Genomic DNA, 25663 nt, shown 5'->3' on the forward strand with positions numbered 1-25663 from the left:
TGTAGAAAATTAAATGTTGGCAGATCTGTAACCTCACATCTTAATAAAACATTCACAATAAGGCAACGTAATTTACCTACAATTAGTTTTATTACAATAAATGTTTTGTAAAACAAACGCTAGAGGCGTGTTCACATCAAAGTGGTATCCATAAGATAATTTTAGCAGTCACGGGTGGTAGGCGGCACATCAGAAGAAGTAAACCATCGAGGAAGACCAGTGAGGAAGCACCAGTGGATCAGAGTTTTAACAAGCCAGTTTGAGTTTATGCTTTTATATTATTTGATCCCATTTCACCACTTTGGACACATTGGTCAGGGCTCAGAAAATCCCTTTAGGCTGTGTGCCCACGATGCGATTTTTAAGCGTTTTTGCCGCGAGTTTCGGTGCGAAAACGCTGCGAAAACGTTTAAAAATCGTGTACAGAACGCCCCCCATGCATTCCTATGGCATTCCGCACATGCTGTGCTAATGCTGCGCTTTTTTCCGCGGCGGAATCGCATCGCGGAAAAAATCGCAGCATTATCATTCTTTTGTGCGGAATCGCAAAGAATTGCCGCGATTCCGCACCCATAGTAATGCATGGGAATCGCTTACTTCCCGCATGTGGCTATGCCCACCATGCGGGAAGTTAAGCGTCTCATGCGCGGTTGGTACCCACGGTGTGGAGGAGAGGAGACTGTCCTCCAGGCCCTGGGTACCATACCCCTGTAAAAAAAAGAATAAAAAATATAAAATCGGGGTATATTTACCTTCCGGCGTCCCGCGCTGCATTCCCGCAAGTGATCTCGCGAGATCACTATAGTAACGCGAGACCAACGTCATCACAGGTCTCGCAAGGCATTACTGGGAACGCTGAGGCCCGGGATGGCAGCGCCGGACGTTGGAAGGTAAATATACCCCGATTTTTTTTATTTTTTTAATCATTTTTAACATTTTATCTTTTACTATTGAGGCCGCATAGGTGGCCTCAATAGTAAAAAGCTGCTCACACTTGTCAAACACTATGTTTGACGAGTGTGACCAACCTGTCAATCACTTTCCAAGCGATGCTTCAAATCGCTTGGAAAGTGCTTGAGAAAATCGCGGCAAAATCGCGAACAGAATCGCGGTGAAATCGCGCGGAAAAAAACGCGCGATTTCTGGGAAGGAGTCCGGTTTTCAGTGTGCGTTTTAACACGCAACGTGGGCACATAGCCTTAAAGGGGTTGTCCGGTGAAAACAAGTTAGTTCCTATCCACAGGATAGCTGATAACTTAATGATCAGTGGGGTGTGACCGCTGGGACCTGCACTGATCGGCAGTAACGGGGAATATTTATCCCAGACACTTTTATCACCAATAGTACAGTATAGAGATGAAGTGCCCATGTCCATCCGTCACTCCATTCATTCGCTACGTCGCTACCGGAAAAACCTAAGTGCCGTGTCCTCGGCAACTCCATAGGGAATGGACCGGCAGTCAAACATGGGCATTGCCGCACTGCTCCATTCTAGTGGGGATACAGTAAAAGTGCCCCCATTTTTCTGATCCGTACAGGTCCCAGCAGTCGGACCCCCCATCGATCAATATGTTATCACTTATTTAATTCCACCATATTAAAGGACCATAGTGTGAACCCAATTTTATGACTGGCTGAAAATGTAACGCGAGTTTATTTAATTTTTTTCTTCCGTAAAATAGGGAAATTATTAGATTACTGGGCACACAAAGAAATAATTTACTATAGCTCATCGTGGTTGTAGACGTTGTACTCGCGGGCTGATATGAGGCCGTCGCTGTCATGGTCATTTTTCTGGAATATATCTGTTAATATCCGTCCATGCACAGAAGGATCCCGCTTTTTTCCATCCTTTTTAAACTCTTCTGTTAGGTAATGACTTATCTGCAGGCAAAGAAAACAAAGCGAAAGTATTTTTCTGTCATTTCTCTTTTCAACCACACTGACTGGTTTCTATTATGTCTCATTTAGACGTCCTTCTATTTAGTTCGCTTTTTTTTTAATTTTGTCTAAGTTCACACTAGTCATTTTTTCAGCTTTTTTTTGCAAATTTTCAGCTGTGTTTTACAGTACCAGCAAAGTCTATGAGATTTCTGAAATCTCATGCACACAGCTTGTTTTTTTTGTCATCGGTATTTTTTGCTTTGCATGGTTTTTTGGACATAGAGCATCAGCATTTTTCCAGCATTTTTCACCCATTGACTTGAATAGGTGGTGAAAAAACGCACCAAAAATGCAGGTATCAGGTTTTGCGGCGTTTTTTTTTTTGTGCCAAAACCTGATTCTATAGAATAGGACTTTTTTCAACTCTAAGCTTTATCAGCATGCACAAGAGGCAAATCTAGCAAAAACCGAGGCCAAAAAACATACTGCAGCTTATTTCCTGCCAAGAGATCAGGTTTAGCTGCAGAAAAAAAAAAACGCAGAAAAAAAATGCATAGTGTGAACTTGCCCTAAGGTTAGTTTCACATTTGCGTTTAAGGCTGCAGCAGCGGCCTGCGCACGGCCGCAGCTAAGCCCCGCCCCTGCCGCGCCTCCGCCGGTAGCTCCGCCTACGGACGCATGACGCTGCATGTGTCCTGCGTCCCCTATCTTTAGCACTGGGGACGCAGGCCGTGCGCAGTATGCGTTTGGCGGCGCATGTGTCCTTTTGACGCTGCGCCGACCAGCGCCAAACACAACAGGTTGCAATTTGGTGCGCTCGGCGCAGCGTCAAAAGGACGCATGCGCCGCCAAACGCATACTGCGCACGGCCTGCGTCCCCAGTGCTAAAGATAGGGGACGCATGCAGCATCATGCGTCCGTAGGCGGAGCTACCGGCGGAGGCGCGGCAGGGGGCGGGGCTTAGCGGCGGCCGTGCGCAGCCCGACGCTGCGGCTGTAAACGCTAATGTGAAACCGGCCTAAGAGAAAATAAAAACAGACCAAATGTCATAACGGAGATATTCAGTTTTATCCAGTGATGGTAACATACAGTACCTCATCTTTGGAAAGGAATTGATCATCGTTCAGATCGATGTGGTGAAATGCCTCCGCACTTCGGGGTCCTTTGCTTATTGCCAATAGCTCAATTTCAAAGATCAGAGTTGCATCTGGTGGGATTTTCTCTTGTTAGGAGAACAATGAGAACATTTAGTTAGCATGAAAATGTAAAGAATAAAAAAGTGAAATTAAGTTTATTTTTTTCATAGTTATGCAATTACCAGATAAAATCCATGGAAAGATTTACTGCTGGTTTTGGAAGAAGTCAGCCATATGTTTTTAACTCCCTTAGGGCTCACTCTCACGAGCGTATACATCGGACGACCGTTATCTGATGTTTTATCGAATAGAATTCGGACCAACGTTATCATATGGGCAGTGCTGATCTACAATTTTTTTTTATCATGTGGATTCAGCATGAGTAAAGAAAAAATCGATTTTCAGTGCAATCCATAAGGCATACACCCATTCAAGTCTATGAGTGCGTTGAAATCGTCGTACGGCACTCGGATGGCATCTGAGCGCAGTCCGGGTTCGCAAAATGAAGAAGATGGAAATATTTTGCTCACCATCTTCTCCTGACAATGTGCTATGATTCTCTCATCCGACTGAATCGGATCACACTAAGCTGACACTGATCAGAGATTGATCAGAGTGTTATTAACGTAATCGATCCGATTCTCCCGCATAAAAGAAGCTACGCCCTTAGGGAATTTTCTCAAAAATCCATGCCAAATTCCACTCTGTTAAATACAATTTGCCATGGATTTTAAGTCTATTTGCAAATCTGTGGAGAAAATCAGCAACATAAATTGATGTAGGGAGGACCTAAAATCTGATCTGCAGGTACATCTCCATTGTAGTTTTTTTTTTTTTCTGCAGTTTGTGACTTAGTTCACATGAGTGCATAAAATAAAATCTGAAGAAAAAAAAAACCCTGAGATTTTTAATCTGTTTGTCATCCATATTTCAGCTGTTTTTACACATCAGCAGTGAATAACATTTACAAAACCAAATACAGTTTCCCATGATAAAGAAATGCAATGTATCTGTAAAAATCAGATGCTATGGGGTTTATCTGATTTTTTTTGTGTGCACCCATGGACTTGTATAGGGGAGTCTCATTTGAAATATGCAAGAGAGTAATGCATGCGGACATTCAGCCCATGTAAAAAAAAATAGCAAAGTCCAATTGAATACCATTTGTCCGATTGCTGTCCGTGTGAGATCAGTTTTTTCCACGGATGGCACTTGGACTGACAATAAAGGTGGTGTGAACGTAGTCTGTGGATGAAGTTTGAGAAATTTTCTACTGTAAAATGCTGCAAATTTTTTCCCCATATATCTGCTATGTGTGAACATGCCCTTAAAAGAGTGTCTGGAGAAAACAAGTTATCACCTGAGGATAGATGATACCTTGCTCTCACTGGACAACCCCTTTAAAGAAGACCTGTAACTTGCTTAAAATATTTAGTTAAATACCTTGTAAAAATTCCTGAGCTCCCCCCGATTCTGCTGCTTTTTTTCGTTTTCCGCTGCGTCGCTCCATTGCAGAGATATTCACAATTGTTTCTTCTGAAGCGCAGTATGTGCAATCTCTGCTTGTAGTGCAACTGGGTGTTTCTTCTTTGGGGGTGTGCGCTTTAACCCCTCCTTCCCAGACATTTCCAATCACATCTCACCAGCTGATCTAGCATTCTCAAATGCAGATGAGCTTTGATTGGCAGTGTCTGGGAGGGAGGGGTGAAAGCGAACACCCCTATAAAAGACTTTGAATAAATGCACAGTTGGAAAGCAAGAATAGATTTCACATACTGCCTCCAAAAAGCAATAAATGTGAATATTTCTGCAAAGGAATGACATAGCGCAAAATGAAAAAAAGTGGAAGAATCGGGGGATTACAGGGATTTTTACAAGGTATTTAACACAATTTTTTTTTAGCAAGTGACAGGACCACTTAAACTCTCTGATGAGAGAGGATCCTGTTGATGGGGGTGGCAGGAAATTTGAAACAATTCCCTTCTATGTAAAAGACGCGCATCAGTGCTATGATACGTAAAAAGAATGTGGCTGCATCAGCCATTACTGAGGATTTTTTTCTATTTTAGGAGGAAACGCAGCTTTGTGCTTTCTAGAAGAAAGGCAGTAAGCACATTGTTCACTTACCATATGGCGCAGCAGAAGACAAGTGGGTGTCATTATGTACACCTGCCATTATGAAAAGCAAATATCCAAAGCTAAAAATATATTATGTGGTCATAGTTGGTGTATAGCCTGCGTTTCCGAAAACATGCCTTATTCTCATGCCTTGGTTTTATATCAAGTACTATTAAGAATTACCATACTAGATGGAAACACTGCTTGTGTGTGCAAAGCGCCATCATTCTCTAATAAAAACGTCTCCAACTTCCTTTTCCCGATCATTTTTTCCGTTTTAATACATTTTTTACAATCACTCTTTTCAGGATCTCTGCTTGTTGTCAGGCAATGGAAACATTTTCTATACCCAGAGGATGAAGACCAATTCGGATCCTTGCACTTGAACATAAATTAGGACACTTACAGATAGTGGATAAAACTAATGTTTCTATTCAGTGACAGCGCGCAGGGGGACTGAAGCAAAAAAAGGACGTCAAGCATGTAAAATGTTTAGAGAAAAAATGATATTGTTGCTGCGTTGGCTTCTTTTTTTATATAAAGGGGTTAATGACATAAGGCAAACCCCATACATTGTCATTGCTCGATGATTATGCAGTTTGGACAAATGTTGGAAGCCCTCTTTAATAATGCATGGTTAAAAAAGCAGGAGTGAAGGGTAGACGCACCATACACAATGCTGAGTTATACACAGACACTTACATTTGCATGCATGTTCTTTTATAGGGTTAGCCAGCGCTCCCGGCATGCACGGCTATGTTGGTGAAGGATAAAGGAAGCTACTGTAGAGGAAGAACAGACTTATTTCAGACACAACATAAACAGGTTACTTACCCCATGCTCAGAGAACAACACATAGATATGTTAGTTACACAAAAAACTCCCTGTATATTAGCAGCATAGGCTATGGCCAATATGGAGAAAACATAGAGCTATAGGTTTAAAGGGGTATTTCCATCTCCAAGATCGTATCCCAATATGTAGTAGGTGTAATAATAATGTTAGGAAATAAGTCCAATCAGAGATGTAGCATAGTTCTTCTGAACTGAAAAACGAAAATTACATCTAGAGAAAGGGAGGAATAGAACTAGGCAACAGCACGTGTGAAAAAGACTTGGGTATACTAATATATTGCAGACTGCTCATGAGTCAACAGTGTGATGCAGCAGCAAAAAAAAAGGTGAATACAGTTCTAGGATGTATTAAGAGAAACATAGAGTCTAGATCACATTAAGTAATTATCCCCCTTTACTCCTCCTTGGTCATGCCTCATCTGGAATATTGTGTCCAGTTCTGGGTGCCACATTTTAAAAAAGACATTGCAAAACTAGAACAAGTTCAGAGAAGAGCGACCAGGATGGTGACCGGTCTGCAAACCATGTCCTATGAGGAACGGGTAAAGCATCTGGGAATGTTTAGCTTGAAAAAGAGAAGACTGAGAGGAGACTTAATAACTGTCTACAAATATCTGAAGAGCTGTCACAGTGTAGAGGGATCATCCATATTCTCATTTGCACATGGAAACACGAGAAGCAATGGAATGAAACTGAAAGGTAGAAGATACAGATTAGATATTAGAAAAAAACTATTTGACAGTGAGGGCGATCAATGAGTGAAACAGGCTGCCACGAGAGGTGGTGAGTTCTCCTTCAATGGAAGCCTTCAAACAGAGGCTGGACAGACATCTGTCTCAGATGGTTTTGTGAATCCTGCATTGAGCAGGAGATTGGACACAACCCTGGAGGTCCCTTCCAACTCGAACATTCAATGATTCTATGATTGGCTATGTGCAGAGCATTGCAGCAGCTTAGTCCAATTAAACATACTAGAGTACTCTTCCTAGGAATGTTCGTTTCACAATAATTTTGCAGTCTTGAGAGGCTTAAGATCATACAGTGAACATGCAAAATGCTCATTTGTCTGGTGAAATGATCACTTGTGAAGCACTAGAATTCATCGTTCTCGGCAGCACATGGTCCAGTGTCTGCTAACAACAATGACAGATCGTTCAGTGTGCAACGTTAATAGCTAACAAATTAAAGCTGCACTCTGAAACGCTATAATATAGAAACATTGCATATATGAAATTGCAACTGAATTTATGCACTAAGGACCTTCATTATTTAGCATTCTCTTCTACAGAAGTAAAGCAGTTCCAGTGTCAAATATTCAATGTTTGCATATTACAGCATTTCACAGTGCAGCTTTAATTTGTTAGTTATGTAGCGTGGCTCTCTTAGCTTGCTCCTGTTCACACTTGTCTTTTCCCGTTCGGAACAGCCGGTGAATTTTTGATATTCAAAGATAATAGCTGTTCACCTGTTGTTGATCAGCTATGGCTTACTTCTGCCATTTAGTTTATGTCAAGGAACCTTTAGGCTGTGTGCACACGCTGTGGATTTTGCTGCAGTTCCGCAGCGGTTTTGGCCGCTGCGGACCTGCAGCAGTTTTTGCTGCGGTGTACAGTACCATGATTCCCTATGGGAATCAAAAACCGCAGTGCAGACGGTGCGGAATTTTCCGCGCGGATTATCTGCGGTTTTCAATCCGCAGAAAGAATTGACATGTCAATTCTTTCTGCGGATTCCCCTGCGGTTTGCCATCTCCTCCATTGAGGAGATGAAAAACCGCAGGGCAAAACCGCAGAGCAATCCGCAGGTAAAACCGCAGGTATTTTGACCTGCGGATTTTACAAAATCCGCGCGGATGAATCCGCACCTAATCCGCAGCGTGTGCACACAGCCTTAGGCTAGCCAAACACATCAGATAAAGCTCAGCCTAAATGGATGACCATTGTTTGTAACTTTTAGGACAACTATCATTCGTGATGTTCAATGGTGGATCGGCTGAAATTGTGGCATGTCAGACTGGAAAGTTTAAGCTGAATATTGCTGATGATTTGTCGCTTTGCACAACTACATTGCACCTTTTTATAAGTGTTTATGCCGCTTCTTCAAGGGTACGTGATTGGATTTATGGTGCCCAAACCACAAACAGCAAAAATTAGAGTCTCGGATGTTGCGGCGTTTCAGAGAAAAGATTGTTTGAAAAGCTGGCCCATGGACCGTAGGGAGACACCTGACTAGTCCAAGGACAAGCCTGGCCAGGTTCTACTTTCCCCACACCAGTTGACTGACAGGTCTCTCCTATTTTTGTACATAGAGAGACCGTCAATCAACTGAAGCAGGTGAGAAGAAGCAGCCGAGGACCACACTAGACTGTAAAAACCACAAAAAGAGGAAAAAATCCTTCCCATATGGTCTCTTCCCATAGTCCTCGGCTTTTCAAACCATGTCTTCTCTGAGATGCTGCAGTATTTCAGCGTAAAACATACCGTACTTGAAAATTCATATGATCCATCAAGCTGAAAAACAATGTACTTGTGTAGTCAGCCTTTAGGTTTATTGCAATTACATATCCTATAAATATTACCATAGCCCTTGTCTCCATAGGCCAAAGATGGTGGAATGGTGACTTTTCTTTTTTCTCCAGGACACATATCCAACATTGCCATATCCAGTCCCTTGATCACTTGTCCAACTCCGAGTACGAACCACTTGGGGTGCCCATCTTTTTCTGAACGGCTATGTGCATACAGGAGAAAAACAATCACTTGATGGGATGGAATGAAAGATAGCGAAACCAGATTCAGGAATGACACATAAAACAGCAGACAAGAATCACTTGTATATTTGTTGACTATCTTTCATGCAAAAAAAAAAATCAACACAAAGAAGGTGTAAATTGGCCAACTTCCACATACACGTGCAAAACCTAAGGCCTGTTTCACACATACGTTTTTGATGTCAGTTGCAATCCGCGAAAATGGCGGAAAACGGATCCGTCTCCGTTCTAACATCAACGTGTGCCACCAGACCGTTGTTTTGACGGATCCGGGGAAGGCTGAGATTTAAAGGAACCGGAGAGAGAGAGAATTTTTCACGATCCCGGAATGGCATTCAGGGTAAAAAATGGTCCTGGAGAAAAGCTGCCGGGCCTGCGCAGTTGAAAATAGCAGACCGTCAACAACAAAAAATCGTTGCAGAGTCCGTCTCATCCGCCCGGGAGACGCTAAAATATTGGCGGATCCGTCAAAAAACAAGTGTGACGGACGACCGTCAATCAAGATCCGCCACTAATGTAAGTCTATGGGGGAAAAAAAACGGATCCGCCACTTTTTTGGCGGATCCGTTTTTTTCAGAAATTGGCGGATTTTGACTGACGGCAAAACACTGATGTGTGAAACAGGCCTTAGGTGGCCATACATGTTAGATGAATGCCAGCTGAACCCACCAATGTTGGCAGAACCAGCTGACCATCTCATGCGCACAGCAGTGTCCCGGCTTTCCCTCAATACTTTTATTCCCAAGAGGCATAAGCCACTACCAGAGGTGTCTGATGGAAGATTACTGCTTTTTCTTTCTTGAAAACACATTTTGACTTGGCCAAGTCCAGCGTATACGTGTAGAGATTGGCCCAGACTAATAACGGTCAGCCAAAAGCTATGAAAGACAAGTAAAGTCACCAGAATGGCCCATTGTGAACTTTTTGACCACCGATTCTTTGGAAGCTACAGTACGTATGCGATAACCACCTGCAGACTATTATTTGCCAAAAATGTGGTTTCTCAGGTTGTTGGCATGTATCGCGTGTTTGGCCATCTTCATCCCACTAAATTGCACTGGCCTACTGTTTTTTCTCTTCTTGATCTGTTAGTTTATGTTGGCAAGTTGATGGTTGGATGGTGCAATGGATCTGAAAGATGAATGACTGTCCACAATACAGCCGGTCATAATCTTGTGTGGGTGTATAGTCCTTTATTGGCCATCTGTTATCCTTAAACATGGGATATTCATCAATGGCTCTTTGGATGTCCTCTCCTTTCAAGAAAATCTGTTATTACCACGTATGACCACCACATACAGCAGAGTCTCAGCAGACAACCAAATTTTGTTGGTTCTGCCAGTGGTCTGCAAATATATATATATCATGTCCATCACAAGTTTTACAAGCAAATGTTTAAAAACATCTACAAAGCCAACCACCTTTTGGCATATTTTGGCAACTCCTTGGTGTCAGCTGTAAGGATACATACTAGTGATGAGCGAATGTGTTTGGATAAGGTGTTATCCGAGCATCATCCGGTGCTAACCGAGTGTCTGTGGCATGCTTGAAAAATGTCTAACTACTGCGAAACATGCAGGCGTGGGGTCTCGAACATATTTTTTGAGCACGCCGAAGACACTCGGTTAGCACCTGAGCATGCTCGGATAACACATAATCCCAGCACATTCACACATCCCTATTACACATATTAATTGATAGATAAAAGAAGTTTTGGCTGGCACGTGTACAGTATATCCTCACCTCTAACATATATGGAACATCTTCCAGGGGAACAACAGCCAGATAGCGCTGGTGCTTCATAATCTAAGGACATACTAACTAGGTTACCTACTATATTGATGCTAAAAATCAGACATTAAAGAACTTCAGGCCTCCGATGCTTATGTTGCATGTCTTACATTTGCCGAAACCCAACGTCCATTAGTACAAGCTGTGCGAAGGAAGCTGCAGAGCAGCACATGAAAGCTATAGGGACTTAGTGTCCACCATATGATAGTTCGCAGTGTGCTGCGTAGGCGAGGTGTAACTTTAAGGGTAGAATACCTTTGCATGCGATGGAGCATTTTTCAATAAGTAACTAACACAATTTTGCCCTACTAAGGCCCTTGGTCAGGGGTGGGGAACCTTTTTTCTGCCGAGGGCCATTTGGAATTTTATAATAGCGTTCGGGGGCCGCATAAAATTATTAATAATGATGAGCGAGTATACTCGTTGCTCGGGTTTTCCCGAGCATGCTCAGGTGTCCTCTGAGTATTTTGGCGTGCTCAGAGATTTAGTTTCTGTCGACGCATTTGCATGATTTGCAGCCGCTGGACAGCCTGAATACATGTGAGGATTCCTTAACAAACAGGCATTCCTCACATGTATTCAGGCTGTCCAGCAGCCATAAATCATGCAGCTGAGGCGACGGAAACTAAATGTCCGAGGACGCCAAAATGCTCGGAGGACACCCAAGCATGCTCAGGAAAGCCCGAGCAACGAGTATACTCGCTCATCACTCATTAATAACTTAAACATTAGCCAACTATATTTGGTCCCCAATAGGCAGGTAAATGTCCCCATTAAGCAGCACAGGTCCCCATTAGGCAACACAGGTCCCCATTAGGCAGGTAAATGTCCCCATTAGGCAGCACAGGTCACCATTAGGCAGCATAGGTCCCCATTAGGCAGCACAGGTCCCCATTAGGCAGCATAGGTCCCCATTAGGCAGCACAGGTCACCATTTAGGCAGCATAGGTCCCCATTAGGCAGCACAGGTCCCCATTAGGCAGCATTGGTCCCCAATAGGCAGGCAAATGTCACCATTAGGCAGCACAGGTCCCCAACAGGCAGGTAAATGTCACCATTAGGCAGCACAGGTCCCCATTAGGCAGCACAGGTCCCCATTAGGCAGGCAAATGTCCCCATTAGGCAGCACAGATCCCCATTAGGCAACACAGGTCCCCAATAGGCAGGTAAATGTCCCCATTAGGCAGCACAGGTCCCCATTAGGCAGCACAGGTCCCCAATAGGCAGGTAAATGTCCCCATTAGGCAGCACAGGTCCCCATTAGGCAGCACAGGTCCCCAATTGACAGGCAAATGTCACCATTAGGCAGCACAGGTCCCCAATAGGCAGGTAAATGTCACCATTAGGCAGCACAGGTCCCCATTAGGCAGGCAAATGTCCACATTAGGCAGCACAGGTCCCCATTAGGCAGCACAGGTCCCCAATATTATTATTATTATTATTATTATTTATTATTATAGCGCCATTTATTCCATGGCACTTTACATGTGAGGAGGGGTATACATAATACATACAAGTACAGTAATCTTAAACAATACAAGTCACGACTGGTACAGGATTAGAGAGGACCCTGCGCGCGAGGGCTCACAATCTACAACGGGATGGGTGAGGATACAGTAGGCAATAGGTAGGTAAATGTCCCCATTAGGCAGCACAGGTCCCCATTAGGCAGCACAGGTCCCCAATAGGCAGCACAGGTCCCCATTAGGCAGCACAGGTCCCCAATAGGCAGGTAAATGTCCCCATTAGGCAGCATAGGTCCCCATTAGGCAGCACAGGTCCCCATTAGGCAGCACAGGTCCCCATTAGGCAGCACAGGTCCCCAATAGGCAGGTAAATGTCCCCATTAGTATACAACGCAATTAGGCCTAGGAAAGTGGCTCTTCCAACAGCATTATCATCAAAAAAGAGTTACGGAAGCATATAGCCATAAAATATTACCATTTTATTCAATCAGTACAAAAAACACATAAACACAGACAAATATAATAAAAGGAGATGAGTATCCAATATCACGCCCCAGAGAACGTATGCACTATAGTGATGGTATATATATATATAGTAAACATCATGTACACCACCTATGAGCAATTAGGTGTCAAAATGATATAAAATAATGTTGAGTGATATAACCAGTACAACTAGAATCAATAGCCTAGATAATATTAGCCCAAAGGTGCAGATCAATATATATAAATATCCCCAATATAGGGCATAAGAGATTACACTAAACGTTATAAATAATGCAGCTTAATGGCACTGGGGTCCAATCATGGTAATGTACCACAAGGTGTTTCCACCATAATCAAAAGGCCAAGGTGTATGGAAATGATAAAATAATAGACAAGTGCCGTCTATCACTCTTGTCCATAACTAAGCAGGCTGTGCCCCAAAATAATACACGGACAATTCCATGATGGACACCACTTCTGCTCAGGAAAGATGTAAAATAACATATGGCTATAAACCTTACATAATCACATAAATATAATTACCATGTGCAAGGTGGGCTATATTATAACATGAAAAGCAAGTGCCAATAGAGGTGTAATACAAATAGAGCATACGACCTGCGGGTATGAGAGTCCCCGACGTGCGTTTCGCGTTAGCTTCAACCAGGGGGATAAGTGCGTGGAAACACCTTGTGGTACATTACCATGATTGGACGCCAGTCCCATTAAGCTGCATTATTTATAACGTTTAGTGCAATCTCTTATGCCCTATATTGGGGATATTTATATATATTGATCTGCACCTTTGGGCTAATATTATCTAGGCTATTGATTCTAGTTGTACTGGTTATATCACTCAACATTATTTTATATCATTTTGACACCTAATTGCTCATAGGTGGTGTACATGATGTTTACTATATATATACCATCACTATAGTGCATACGTACTCTGGGGCGTGATATTGGATACTCATCTCCTTTTATTATATTTGTCTGTGTTTATGTGTTTTTTGTACTGATTGAATAAAATGGTAATATTTTATGGCTACATGCTTCCATAACTCTTTTTTGATGAAAATGTCCCCATTAGGCAGCACAGGTCCCCAATTGACAGGCAAATGTCACCATTAGGCAGCACAGGTCCCCATTAGGCAGGCAAATGTCCCCATTAGGTAGCACAGGTCCCCATTAGGCAGCACAGGTCCCAAATAGGCAGGTAAATGTCCCCATTAGGCAGCACAGGTCCCCAATAGGCAGGCAAATGTCCCCATTAGGCAGCACAGGTCCCCAATAGGCAGGTAAATGTCACCATTAGGCAGCACAGGTCCCCATTAGGCAGCACAGGTCCCCGTTAGGCAGGCAAATGTCCCCATTAGGCAGCACAGGTCCCCAATAGGCAGGCATCACAGGTCCCCATTAAGCAGCACAGGTCCCCATTAAGCAGCACAGGTCCCCATTAGGCAGCATATACTGACCTGGTGTTGGAGTGGTCCAGTGAGTACACAGTAACGGAAGTAAGTCCCGCTGACCAGGCCTCCTGGATGGCCCCCAAGCCCCGCACCGCACACACAACAGCACACGGTCACCACCGCACCGGTGACCGGGGTGATGAAAAAGCAGGCCGGGGTGATGAAGAAGGCAGGCCGCAGACAGAGTCCAGCGCAGCTCACACTGGGTAGCGGCGCGCGGTGACTCCTCCAGTTCCCGATACACATGATTAGCCGGTATCAGTGCGCGGGGGCCGCTGGGGTCCGGCGGGGTGTGCTCAGTTCCCATCAGTGTGTGCACGTATCAGTGCACGGTATCCGGCGGACAGGGCTAGGAAGCAGAGCAAGATTCCTCCTCTGGCTCCTGCAACAAGGTACCGGATCGCGGCTCTGGAGTGGCTCTGGTAAAGGATACACCCAGCTACATCGGGACACAACTGATCCATTGAATAAACTAGCAGAAATAGGTCCTCTACTTGAAGGAACCATCCTGGCCACCATGGATGTTGAATCTTTGTACTCTAATATTCCACACCAGGATGGATTAAATGTCTGCAAAGTCTCAATGGAATATTCAGGAATTGATGCTGATTCTGTGGTAATGGGTCGCCCTCCCAGGGCTGCGGGGTACTCGGTACCGGGCCGGTGTCAGCGGGATGTGTCACAGCAGCGGTGACCCAGTCCGTGGCCCTGGGCACCCAAGTAATGGGGGGAATTGGAAATGGTGGAATGTAGTTAATGGAATAGTTCGTGACGTCACCTGTGGTGTTCGGCAAGTGAGATGTTAAGCCGACGCTGCATGCAGATCCTCTGGGACTGATGGTATGGTGCAGCAAAGATGTAAAAGCTCCCCACAGGTGAAGCTGTAGTCCCAGGGCTATTCTAAGACTTGGGGGCACAACAGCAATTGGATAGAGAGCTGGGACTCAGAAGAAGGGAGTCCCCGAAGCAGGCTACAGCTGTCTGCCGTACAAGTCGAGTTCTTGGGAACATCTGACAGGAAGAACTCCAGTGTAACTCAGTACTAGGAGATCTTCACACTTTAAGGCGCTATAGAGGAGTCGTTCAGAAAGGTACATGTTGGCGGAGTGTTGGAGGGGAGAATCCTAACTTGCCCAGAGGTTGATTGAGTCTCTGACCCGGAGGACATGGCCCGGAGGAAGGCACCTGTGTGTGTGTACAACGGACTGTGAGTAAAGCTTTGGAACTACAAGCCCAGGTGTCCTCCATTCATTTGTGCGCTAACACATTCAGCACCGCTATAGCTGGGTACCATTCTCCACACCGCCTGCGCCTCTCCTCTTCCATTGCATCCACGCTGCCCTGGGGCTACAGCTTCACCTGTGTGGAGCTACACCATCGAGGCTGCAGCACACCACCAGCCCCAGAGGATCTGAATGCAGCGTCGGCCTAACATCCTACTTGCCGAACACCACAGGTGGCGTCACAAACTATTCCATTCCATTAACTACATTCCCCCATTACTTGGGTGCCCAGGGCCACGGACTGGGTCACCGCTGCTGTGACACATCCCGCTGACGCGGGCCCGGTACCGAGTAACCCACGGCCCTGGGAGGGCGACCCAATAACAGTTCTGGACCATTCAGCGTTCATGATCTCTGCAGTTCAAGTGTGAAAGCTGCCATTACAACTGGGCAACAACTGGAAAAACAAAACTAAACCATGATGATCAAAAATAGGAAACAAAAGGCACAACGGTGCAAATACCCTCCTGGGTAACGAGAGTTATTTATTTTTGCTGGAGATTGCTAGTGGTGGTCTCCTCCTGGGATTTTTGGAAACTGGTTACTGGAACTGCTTCCAGGGGAGATACTTTGGGTGTCTTCATCCTGTCGCTGGTTGCTTTCCCTAGGGCATGGTGGTAACAGCTGTGGTAAAGGGAACCCATGATGCATATCAATGCCCATAAGCTGTTCTCCATTGGTGGGTGGTTCCGCTGCCCTGGTGCGGGGCCTAATATCCAGGGAGGCTGCAGCCTGCTGGCGTTGGTAGGCGGCTACGTGGGGACTTTGCAGCCAAGGGATCCCGATGTCACTATCCCAAAGCGACCTAGACTCCTCCCTGCCCTGAAGATGCCGGATCGTGCGCGCCTGCTCCAGCCGTACCCTTCTAGTGTCCCCAGCTGATTCTTCCAACTGCCCCATTTCGAGTTCCCGCAAGCCAGCCGCTGACAATGTGAATTCAGGGGGTAACCCATTAGGAGGGCCGGGGTATATACCTGGCACCTCCCGGCGGCACGGTCTCTGCTCCGGTGCAGGCATAGTGGTGGTGGACGCTGTTCGGTGGGATACCGGGGACGGCGGTGGAGCTAATGGCGGCTCTGGGTTCGCAGGGGTCTCTGAAGGGACCTGCGCAGCCGCGTCAGGTCCGGACGGGAGCTCTTCTTCCTCCGCTTCGGCTCCTAGGGCCTTATACAACTCCTCCGGTGGTAGCGGCAGAGAGGGAACACTATACGGTGCCGGTGGTATGGCAGCGGTTGCAGGCTCCACAAGGTCTGCCTGGAAAAGATCCGGTGCAGCAGCGGCGGGTACCAGTGTCGCGGGTACCGCAGGTGTAGGCCCCTCCTGGGCACGCTACAGATTCAAAGTCCGTAGCGCTTCCTGCCTCAGTTGCAGGCGGCGAGTCAGCTGGGCTATTTCGTCCTCCAGCTGCTGGTGGTTCATCTCGGACACTGGGTTGGAGCCTTCAGCCATGGCGCCGGGGAGATCCAGCATAACCTCCTCCCGCTCCGCAGGCCTCCTCCCGTCTCCTTCCAAGATGGCGTTCTTCCTGTCTGGGCTCTTTTCCCGCCACTGGCTTCTGCTCCTTATGGAAGATCAGGTTTCTGTTCAATGTCTTTCTCCTTCTTTCCTTTCCCGTGCCAGCAGACCCAGGTCACTGAGGTCTGCTGCAGCACCTCCTTCCTCCATCCCTCTCCCGGGGATCTTCTCTCCTCACTCTCTCCCACTGACTGACTGACTGACCTGAAATCCTAAACCTTCCCGCTCTTTTATGTATTCTAACTCCACCCGCCTCCCAGCACGTTTCGTGTTCCAAGCAGGGAGCCACCAAAGGTGCTCTGCTACACTCCAAGCAGGGAGCCGCAATGTGGCTTTGCTGAACTACTGTGTTTTGTGGGATGCAGGTGTTGGAGCGTGGTCAGGAGCCTCCAACCTACCTGGATGGTGGGGTACCACACCTCAGGAGGAGGTGCAGTACCTCTGTGGCAACTGAATCCTCAGGGGTGCCACAGTAAAGCTTACAATATTCATCCTTACCCACAATTACTTTGAATTTGACAACAAGATATATATGAGACTGGCACAGCTATGGGAAGTAAACTGGCTCCAAAGTATGCAAATCATTTTATAGCCAAGCCTGAAAATGACTTTCAGTCCTCATGTCCCATCAGGGCTCTGGCCTACTACTGCTCCATTGATGATATCTTAATCATCTGGACGGAGTCTGAGCAACAGATAAATATGTTCCATGAACATTTAATCAGATTCATTCTGCCATCAACTGAACACTCAACTACTCCTGTACTGCAATTAACTTCTTGGACACCATCATCAGGATCCAGAACAATAAAATAGAGGCGTCCCTGTATCAGAAGCCAAATGACCATCCAATATACCTTAAAAGATGGAATCTCCTGCGCTGGACTTCAGTTAAAAATTCATCATTTATTGGAAATTCTTAAAATCGGACAGAAAAAAGTATGAATAAGGACATACAGGCAGATGGGGTCTCTGGTGGTCTCCAACCAACGCGTTTCGACCTAGAAGGTCTTACTCATGGTTCACACTAGACCAATACTGACGACTACAAATAATACAAAGACTGGTAAATCACAGGTGTTGGACAAAAGAATTAAAAGAATCTTTTTTTTGTTTTTTCTTGCCATTCATTAGATTCTTATGATATCTTTTCATTAGTTTTTATATTTTTTTCTGTTTTTCCGACAAGTCTTTGTTTACATTGTTTCATTTACTAATGGTAAAAGGGTTAATGTATATTTCAGCTCCACATTAGGCTGAGTGTTTTGCAAGAGTTAACTGGTAGGGATACTCCCTATTTTCATTAATTCTTTTGTCCAACACCTGTGATTTACCAGTCTTTGTATTATTTGTAGTCGTCAGTATTGGTCTAGTGTGAACCATGAGTAAGACCTTCTAGGTCGAAACGCGTTGGTTGGAGACCACCAGAGACCCCATCTGCCTGTATGTCCTTATCCATACTTTTTTCTGTCCGATTTTAAGAATTTCCAATAAATGATGAATTTTTAACTGAAGTCCAGCGCTGGAGATTCCATCCTTTATTTTGCTTCAGTCAACACCCCTGATCAAGGTGACTCCGTGCGCAGGAGGATTATGGATCGTAACTGAGACTGGTGAGCTGACCTCCCCTTATTTTCCCTATCCTTCTACAACTATACGCATGATCAAGTCTTGCTCCCTTACTCTCTAATTGTTGTGGACGTTTGTAAACATTAATTCTATGGACATGGATTTGGACAGAAATAGGCAGCATATTTTTGCAGCCATTTTTGACTCTACAGATGATGTTACTAATGTGAGCAGTGGGGTCTCTCAGGTAGAGTCTTTAGAAAACCTTTTTAACAAACTGGAAAATCGGAAAAATAAGGAAACCAGATTATGGTGGGATATGACCTCTCTAAAATCCTATCTGACGAAAAAACTTATCCCTAGGGGATTGAGACTGAATAAAAGACCTACCTTCATCTACTCAGACACCTTCAGATTAGAGTGGGAGCAGATTCTTACACAAAGTTCTTTTAAGCTAATGGAGCTGATTATTAAATATGAGGAACTGGAGATGACTTGTGTTAAAGAAGAGATCACTAAGATGCAGACTTCTTTGAACAAACACAATAATGTGAAAGACTTTGACAAATTTAATTTAAGAATGGAAAAAAATCTTTCCAAACTGGAAGAATATATTGCAGATATAAAACGCAGTAAATTCACAAGAGACAAACGCGACTTTGAATTGAACCAGGTCTATTCCTGGAAGAAAAGCCGTCCTTTTCAAGAAGGTAAAAAACGATATCAGCATGGTTTTTCAGGCTTTCACCATAGAGATCGCAGGGTCAGCTTCACTAGGTCTCATGATTCAACAGTGTCTTCCAGTTCTAATCTGAATACGTCAGAAGAGTTCTTAGATGCTTCCTTCAACACTAATCATTCTGAGGATATTCGTAGTGATGGAATTATCGTAAGGAGATCAAAAAACGACGGAGAAGAGCGGGGAGGAAACATAAAAAGAAACTACCACCTCAGAAACAGGAGGAGATATCAACATGCCCTGTAATAAATCTTTCAAGCTATATTCTATCAGAAGCTCATATGACTCTCCTGAGCAAAGGCTTGGGATTTAGTCCAGCCAACAAATTTGATATTTATCAGACTCTTCTAGATGTGAATAAGTTTGCCAGAAATTTAACTTTGAAATGTCATTTTGACTACCAGTCCACCTCTTCAGAGACTTTGTCACTGTCTGGATCTGCAAATATTCCGGAGTTAATTTTTCCCTATGGAAATTTTTCTTTTAAAGATCTTATAGGTTATTCCACTCTTAGAGACTTACAATCACATTCCTTACCAAAAAATAGGATTCTAAATGATCTCTTTAAAATGCCCAATCCAGGGTTTTATCCAGTCCAGTCTAGACCTGCCATTCTAGATATATTTCAAGAACTAATAGAGAAAGATTTAGTGGAGCTTGATAAAATAACTGAAATGACATATGACAATTTAACAGCACAAGAGAGAGTAGCAATGAAAGAGTTAAAAGATAATGCTGACATTTTGGTGAGACAGGCAGATAAAGGGGGTGGAGTAGTCGTGCTTAATGCTAGTCTGTATTATTCAGAAAATCTGCGCATTTTGAATGATTCTGCTACCTATTCCAAGATTTCTAGTGATCCCACGTCTAAATTTCAGTGTGATTTGTCAAAATTATTAAGTGATGGTTTAGTCACAGGGGCCATAACACAGAAAATCTACGATTATATTAATATCAAGAACCCTGTGATTCCTATTTATCATGCGTTTCCTAAAATCCACAAGGATTTGTTCCCCCCCCCTTTTAGAACTATAATTTCGGGGATTGGGTCTTTTTCAGAGAAATTGGCAGAGTGGGTTGATCATTACCTACAACCTTTGGTCATTGATCTTCCAGGATATATCAGAGATACCAAAATGTTAATCTCTGCCCTGGATGATTATCATTGGTCACCAGAATATTCATGGATTACCTGTGATGTGGTGGGTTTATATCCGTCCATACCACATAATGTGATTATCTCTAGTCTCACATTCTTTTTGGACAAATATAGCACATATGTGATAGAAATTCAATCCTTCATTGTGGATGCAGTTTCCTTTCTTCTCTCACATAATTATTTTTCATTTGATGGAATTTTTTTCTTACAAAAACAAGGAGTAAGTATGGGGGTCAAATGTTCCCCAGCTTTAGCTAATATTACAGTAGCTGTTTGGGAAGAGAAATATATCTTATGTAACAATAATCCCTTTTCACAAAATATACAACTATATGGCCGCTTTATAGATGACCTGATTTTGATTTGGAAGGGAGACATCTCAGGGATTAGTGATTTCATTAGCTATATCAATATGAATGAGTTTAATCTTTCATTTACATTTACAGTGTCAGATTTTTCTATTAATTATCTGGATGTGACTTTGTCTGTGAATCCTGACAGCCAAAAGGTCTGCGTTTTTCCTTTCAGAAAACCCACAGATACAAACTCAACTTTACAAGCTTATTCTTGTCATCCCAAGCACGTGGTTAAAAACATTCCAGTGGGAGAATTAATTAGGTTAAAAAGAAATTGCAGCTCACCTATAACATTTGCCAAAGAATCAAACAAAACCCTCTCTAGACTTAAGGACAGAGGATATGCCAATTGGATGCTAAGGAAAGCTGATGATATTGTCAGCAGGATCGATAGACACACCCTGCTGAATGAATCTCCTTTGAGCCTTGTACACACTGGAATCACTGGTAACAAGAAAAAGAATCGCACACGGGCCTCCTGCAATAATCATGACCGTCCTATAGTTAGTTTTTCTACCATGTACAGTCCACAATTCAATAAGATAACGGACATTGTCAAAAAATATTTACCTATTTTACACAATGATAATAAACTTGGTCAAATTCTGGACAATACCCAGATACGATACATAGCCAGGAAAGCTCCTGCTTTGAGCGATATCTTATCCCCCAGTCTTTTTATCAGCAATAGGAGAACTAAAAATAATACTTGGTTGTCATATAAAGGCTTCTCCAAATGTGGACATCATCCCTGTAAAGTCTGCAATTATGTGGTTAAAACCAGCAGATTCACTTCTAGTGTTACTGGCATGTCATACCCTATTCAGTCTCACATAAATTGTAACTCAGAAGGAGTCATATATGTTATAGAATGCGTTTTTTGTAACCTACAATATGTAGGCTGTACAATAGGACCTCTTAAAAAGAGAATTAGGAAACATTTGTCAGAAGCTACTAGTAGTAATTATAATATCTCAGCAGTTTCTTATCATTGTAAAACTGTTCATGGAGGTAAAACTGATAGTCTCAAAATTATAGCAATAGAGAAAGTCTATAGATCTACTAGGGGAGGTGATCTCAGGAGAAAATTATTAAATCGTGAATCCTTCTGGATTTTTAAATTAAATACAAGAGTACCATTAGGTCTGAACAAACGACTTGATTTAATATTGCAATTAGATTGATATTTTCTTCTGTATATTTACATTTACTTAGTCCTATTTAATTCTGGTTATTTTGATAATTTTTACGATTGTTACTTTGTTTATTAATATTATATCAATTAATGAAGGTTTTTTTTGTTCAGTCAACACCCCTGATCAAGGTGACTCCGTGCGCAGGAGGATTATGGATCGTAACTGAGACTGGTGAGCTGACCTCCCCTTATTTTCCCTATCCTTCTACAACAATATACCTTAAAAGGGGCAGTTTTCATCCAAAAGACATAAGAATGCTAAGGGGAGCTGCACGGAAATTACAACCTTTATTACAAAAAGATGCCCATTACAATCCATATTTCCAGACCCCCCACTTCCGTGTTTTAGGCAGCCCCCAAATCTAAGAAGCATCATTGTCAGAAGCTCCCTGTCCTCTCCAATAGCTACAGGAACCTTTCCTTGCAACCAGAAAAAATGTAAAACCTGTCCATTTATAATGACCACGGACAAGATAGTGTCATGGCATGGGGTTTAAGGATAATGTTGAAAGGACATTTGAATTAAAATAAAAAAAATAGTGGTGCCATAGTGTCAAACTCAATGGATTTGATTCACATTTTCATTAGGGATGACAAACAGAAGTGGGGAAGGGGGGGTGTGAAGTTGCAGGTTTTATCTCTCACTCTGCAATTTAAGGGCAGACACACTATTGATGTGACTTGGGCAACTTCACAAGGGCCCATTTCCTCCTCTACAGCAGGTCTAGTCAGAGATAACTAAAAAGATGAGCTATGGGACTGTAAATGGCCCCTTATACAACTCTTGCCTAGGGGCCCTCCTCTTCTGATGCAGTGTTCTACATTGCAGATGTACAGATTGTTTGTTCTTTTCTTTGTAAACTGTGAACTCCATGGGTATAATTCTGCTCCCTTTATCCCTATGTGAGTCGAGGTGAGTTGGGAGTGAAAATAATGCAGCCATCTGGATAATCAAAATGAGGAGCGCAGCGGTGGGGGGGGGGATGAGTGGGCAGATCTTGTAGGAGGCATGATCACTTAGAAAGGACAAAGTGAACAATCAGGATTACATGTATATTGTCAAAGGAGCCAGGTAAGCAATTACTGCAACAACAAAAAAGTATTGTGATATTCTGCCTATATTTCATAACTGATTCAAGTGAACGGCACATCAACGGAAAATACAATTGTCATCGGCATCTACATAAGGTCTACACAATTTAGGTAAAAGTCAAGCAAAGAAAATTGGAAAACCAAAAACTATTGTTAATTTCCGGTGGTCTTTCACTGTAAACCTTGTGTGGGTCTGCCACATGTTTTTTGTAACAATCCCGTCTTCTTTCCAGTTTGTGTGAGTGTACCATAATAGTATATTACATGTCATGCCAGTTCTGGGGCAATTGAGTCCAAGCCGCATTAAGAGGAACCTGTTGCCATGAAAATGTCGTCCAATCTGCGGCCATCATGTCATATAGCAGGAGGAGCGGCGTAGATTGATATATAGTTTTGTGATAATAGATTCAGTATAATCTGTGTTTTATTCTTTTAAACTCTGCTCTTTCTGGAATTTTCGGTGCACACTTATACAAAGAAAGCTGTCAATCACTGGTAGGACAGCCCAGAAATCAATAGTGCACAGGAAAATAAGAAGCTTTGTAATATATATTATTATATAAATCCATTTTTCTCCTTCTGAACTGATCTTTCATTCTCAAAATTTTCAATGTATGGGTAACATCTGTGGTCAGTGATTACAGACTTTTCCATTACTGAGATAGGAGATGACGGTTGGTACTCATAAAGTTCTATGGAGAACTGTAACTGTTCAGGAGAACTTGCAGCAGAATACTGTATCTGCCGGCCTCTAGCTCCTCCTTCCTCCACAGAATTTTAAAAGCTCCAACTGTCATCTCCTATCTCAGTAATGGGAAGATCTGTCTTCACTGAATATAGATTTGACAGATTTTAGCCATAAATTAAGAGAGAAAGATCAGTCCAGGAGGAGAAAGAAGCAGATTTCTCTCCTAAGATACACTAGATAGATCCTTAGAGTTATGTTCGATATGTTCACATGGGGAAGAATTGCTGCTGAAAGATCTTACAACAATGCTACCTCAGACCATCCAACCACAGAGCCAGTCAGGGGCCTGAAAGACAGAAATGTGTGTTTTGTGGTGTCTTTCAAGTATGCATTGGTGAGTGCCTACAAAGGTTGACCAAAGACGAAGAACGCGTGAACCGGTTCATGGGTTCCCTGTGCTCACTAGTGCACGTGTGGCGTAAAGACTAGCCCTTTGGAGCATGGGGAGTAAAGACTAGCCCTTTGGAGCATGGGGAGTAAAGACTAGCCCTTTGGAGCATGGGGAGTAAAGACTAGCCCTTTGGAGCATGGGGAGTAAATACTAGCCCTTTGGAGCAAGGTGAAGTACATACTAGGCCTTTGGAGCATGGGGAGTAAATATTAGGCCTTTGGAGCATGGTGAGTAAAGACTAGGCCTTTGGAGCATGGTGAGTAAAGACTAGGCCTTTGGAGCATGGTGAGTAAAGACTAGGCCTTTGGAGCATGGTGAGTAAAGACTAGGCCTTTGGAGCATGGGGAGTAAAGACTAGGCCTTTGGAACATGGGGAGTAAAGACTAGCCCTTTGGAGCATGGGGAGTAAAGACTAGCCCTTTGGAGTATGGGGAGTATATACTAGGCCTTTGGAACATGAATGGTAAAGACTAGCCCTTTGGCCATGGGGAGTAAAGACTAGCCCTTTGGAGTATGGGGAGTATATACTAGGCCTTTGGAACATGAATGGTAAAGACTAGCCCTTTGGCCATGGGGAGTAAAGACTAGCCCTTTGGAGCATGGAGAGTAAAGACTAGTTCTTTGGAGCATGTGGCGTAAAGACTAGTCCTTTGGAGCATGGAGAGTAAAGACTAGCCCTTTGGAGCATGGAGAGTAAAGACTAGTCCTTTGGAGCATGGAGAGTAAAGACTAGCCTTGTGGTCTGAAATGATGAAAACGGTAATGATGGTTACGATAGAAGGGTGTCAGAATAAGCAGTGTGTCATAACTATTGGATGATTAGCAGCCAGCAGGTCAAGACATCCATTTTGACCCTTGTTCACTGCCAAGAAAAGCCTACATCAGTTCTGGAGTATGGAGCAAGGAAAGAATAAGTTCTACTCTGATTAATCACATTTTATTTTACATCATGTAGCCGGCTAAAAAAAAATGCATACAAAAACAGCACCAAAAAGTCCTGTGTGTACAAAAGTGTTGTGTGTCCCAACATTTGTAGGATTCAATAGTTGTGGGTCACACAGATATTGCCACTTTGGATCCACACATTGCGTCATCCAATAGTTGTACTCGAACATCAACAATATTAAAAGACAACAACTAAAATCGATCCGTTTTGTTACCTGCAGTAAAACTTGGAGAGATCCTTTGCTAAGTAGCCGTCGTAATGTGCGTTCACCAGATCGCCTCTTTTGCTCTTCTGCGTGCAAACACTGGGGACGTGCGTCACTTCTAGTTTAATCTTCTCTTCTTCACCTTCGCAGTGAATCTGACCAGTGAGGAGGTAGAGAACTGGTAGAAGAAGGATGAACTTGGGGCAGGAAGGCATTGTCATGGTGTCTGTCCTTTGCCAGGAATCAAGACTTGCAGAAACCCCTGATCTTTTCACCACTGTTACTATACACGTGGCACTGTGCAGAAATACACACCAAATACTTCTGTATTCCAAGTCAGAAAGCAGACCCAGCAATCCCTGAAGTCTGTACAGGGTTCTTCCATTGGCTCCCACAATAATGTGACTCAGACTCGCATCCAATTGATTTCTTTCTTCTCTTCCAGGAAGAAAAATTGAAGACAAAAGTTTTGGAACTGAAGTTTCTGA

The 25663-nt window shown here is 43.5% G+C and overlaps 1 protein-coding gene across 1 annotated transcript; it reads right to left on the reverse strand.

Annotated features, from left to right (window-relative positions):
* Positions 1-71: 71 nt before the first annotated feature.
* FKBP7 (FKBP prolyl isomerase 7) lies at positions 72-25527 on the reverse strand. The gene is made up of 4 exons (XM_073577460.1): positions 25185-25527; positions 8571-8722; positions 2979-3106; positions 72-1884 (listed from the first exon to the last, which is right to left on the reverse strand). The coding sequence occupies exons 1-4, from the start codon at positions 25394-25396 to the stop codon at positions 1723-1725; spliced, it is 654 nt and encodes a 217-aa protein (XP_073433561.1). The 5' UTR covers positions 25397-25527; the 3' UTR covers positions 72-1722.
* Positions 25528-25663: the final 136 nt, after the last annotated feature.

The sequence above is a fragment of the Dendrobates tinctorius genome, unplaced genomic scaffold (assembly GCF_039654945.1).
Source record: "Dendrobates tinctorius isolate UK_male_01 unplaced genomic scaffold, ASM3965494v1 ptg000056l, whole genome shotgun sequence".
In the NCBI taxonomy this organism is placed as follows: domain Eukaryota; kingdom Metazoa; phylum Chordata; class Amphibia; order Anura; family Dendrobatidae; genus Dendrobates; species Dendrobates tinctorius.

Coding starts and splice junctions, on each gene's coding strand:
- FKBP7 (XM_073577460.1), bottom strand. CDS start 25,396: ATGACAATGCCTTCCTGCCCCAAGTTCATCCTTCTTCTACCAGTTCTC. Junction 8,723..25,184: donor CTCTCCAAGTTTTACTGCAG/GTAACAAAACGG, acceptor GTATGCACATAG/CCGTTCAGAAAAAGATGGGC. Junction 1,885..2,978: donor AATTCCTTTCCAAAGATGAG/GTACTGTATGTT, acceptor CTTTGCCTGCAG/ATAAGTCATTACCTAACAGA.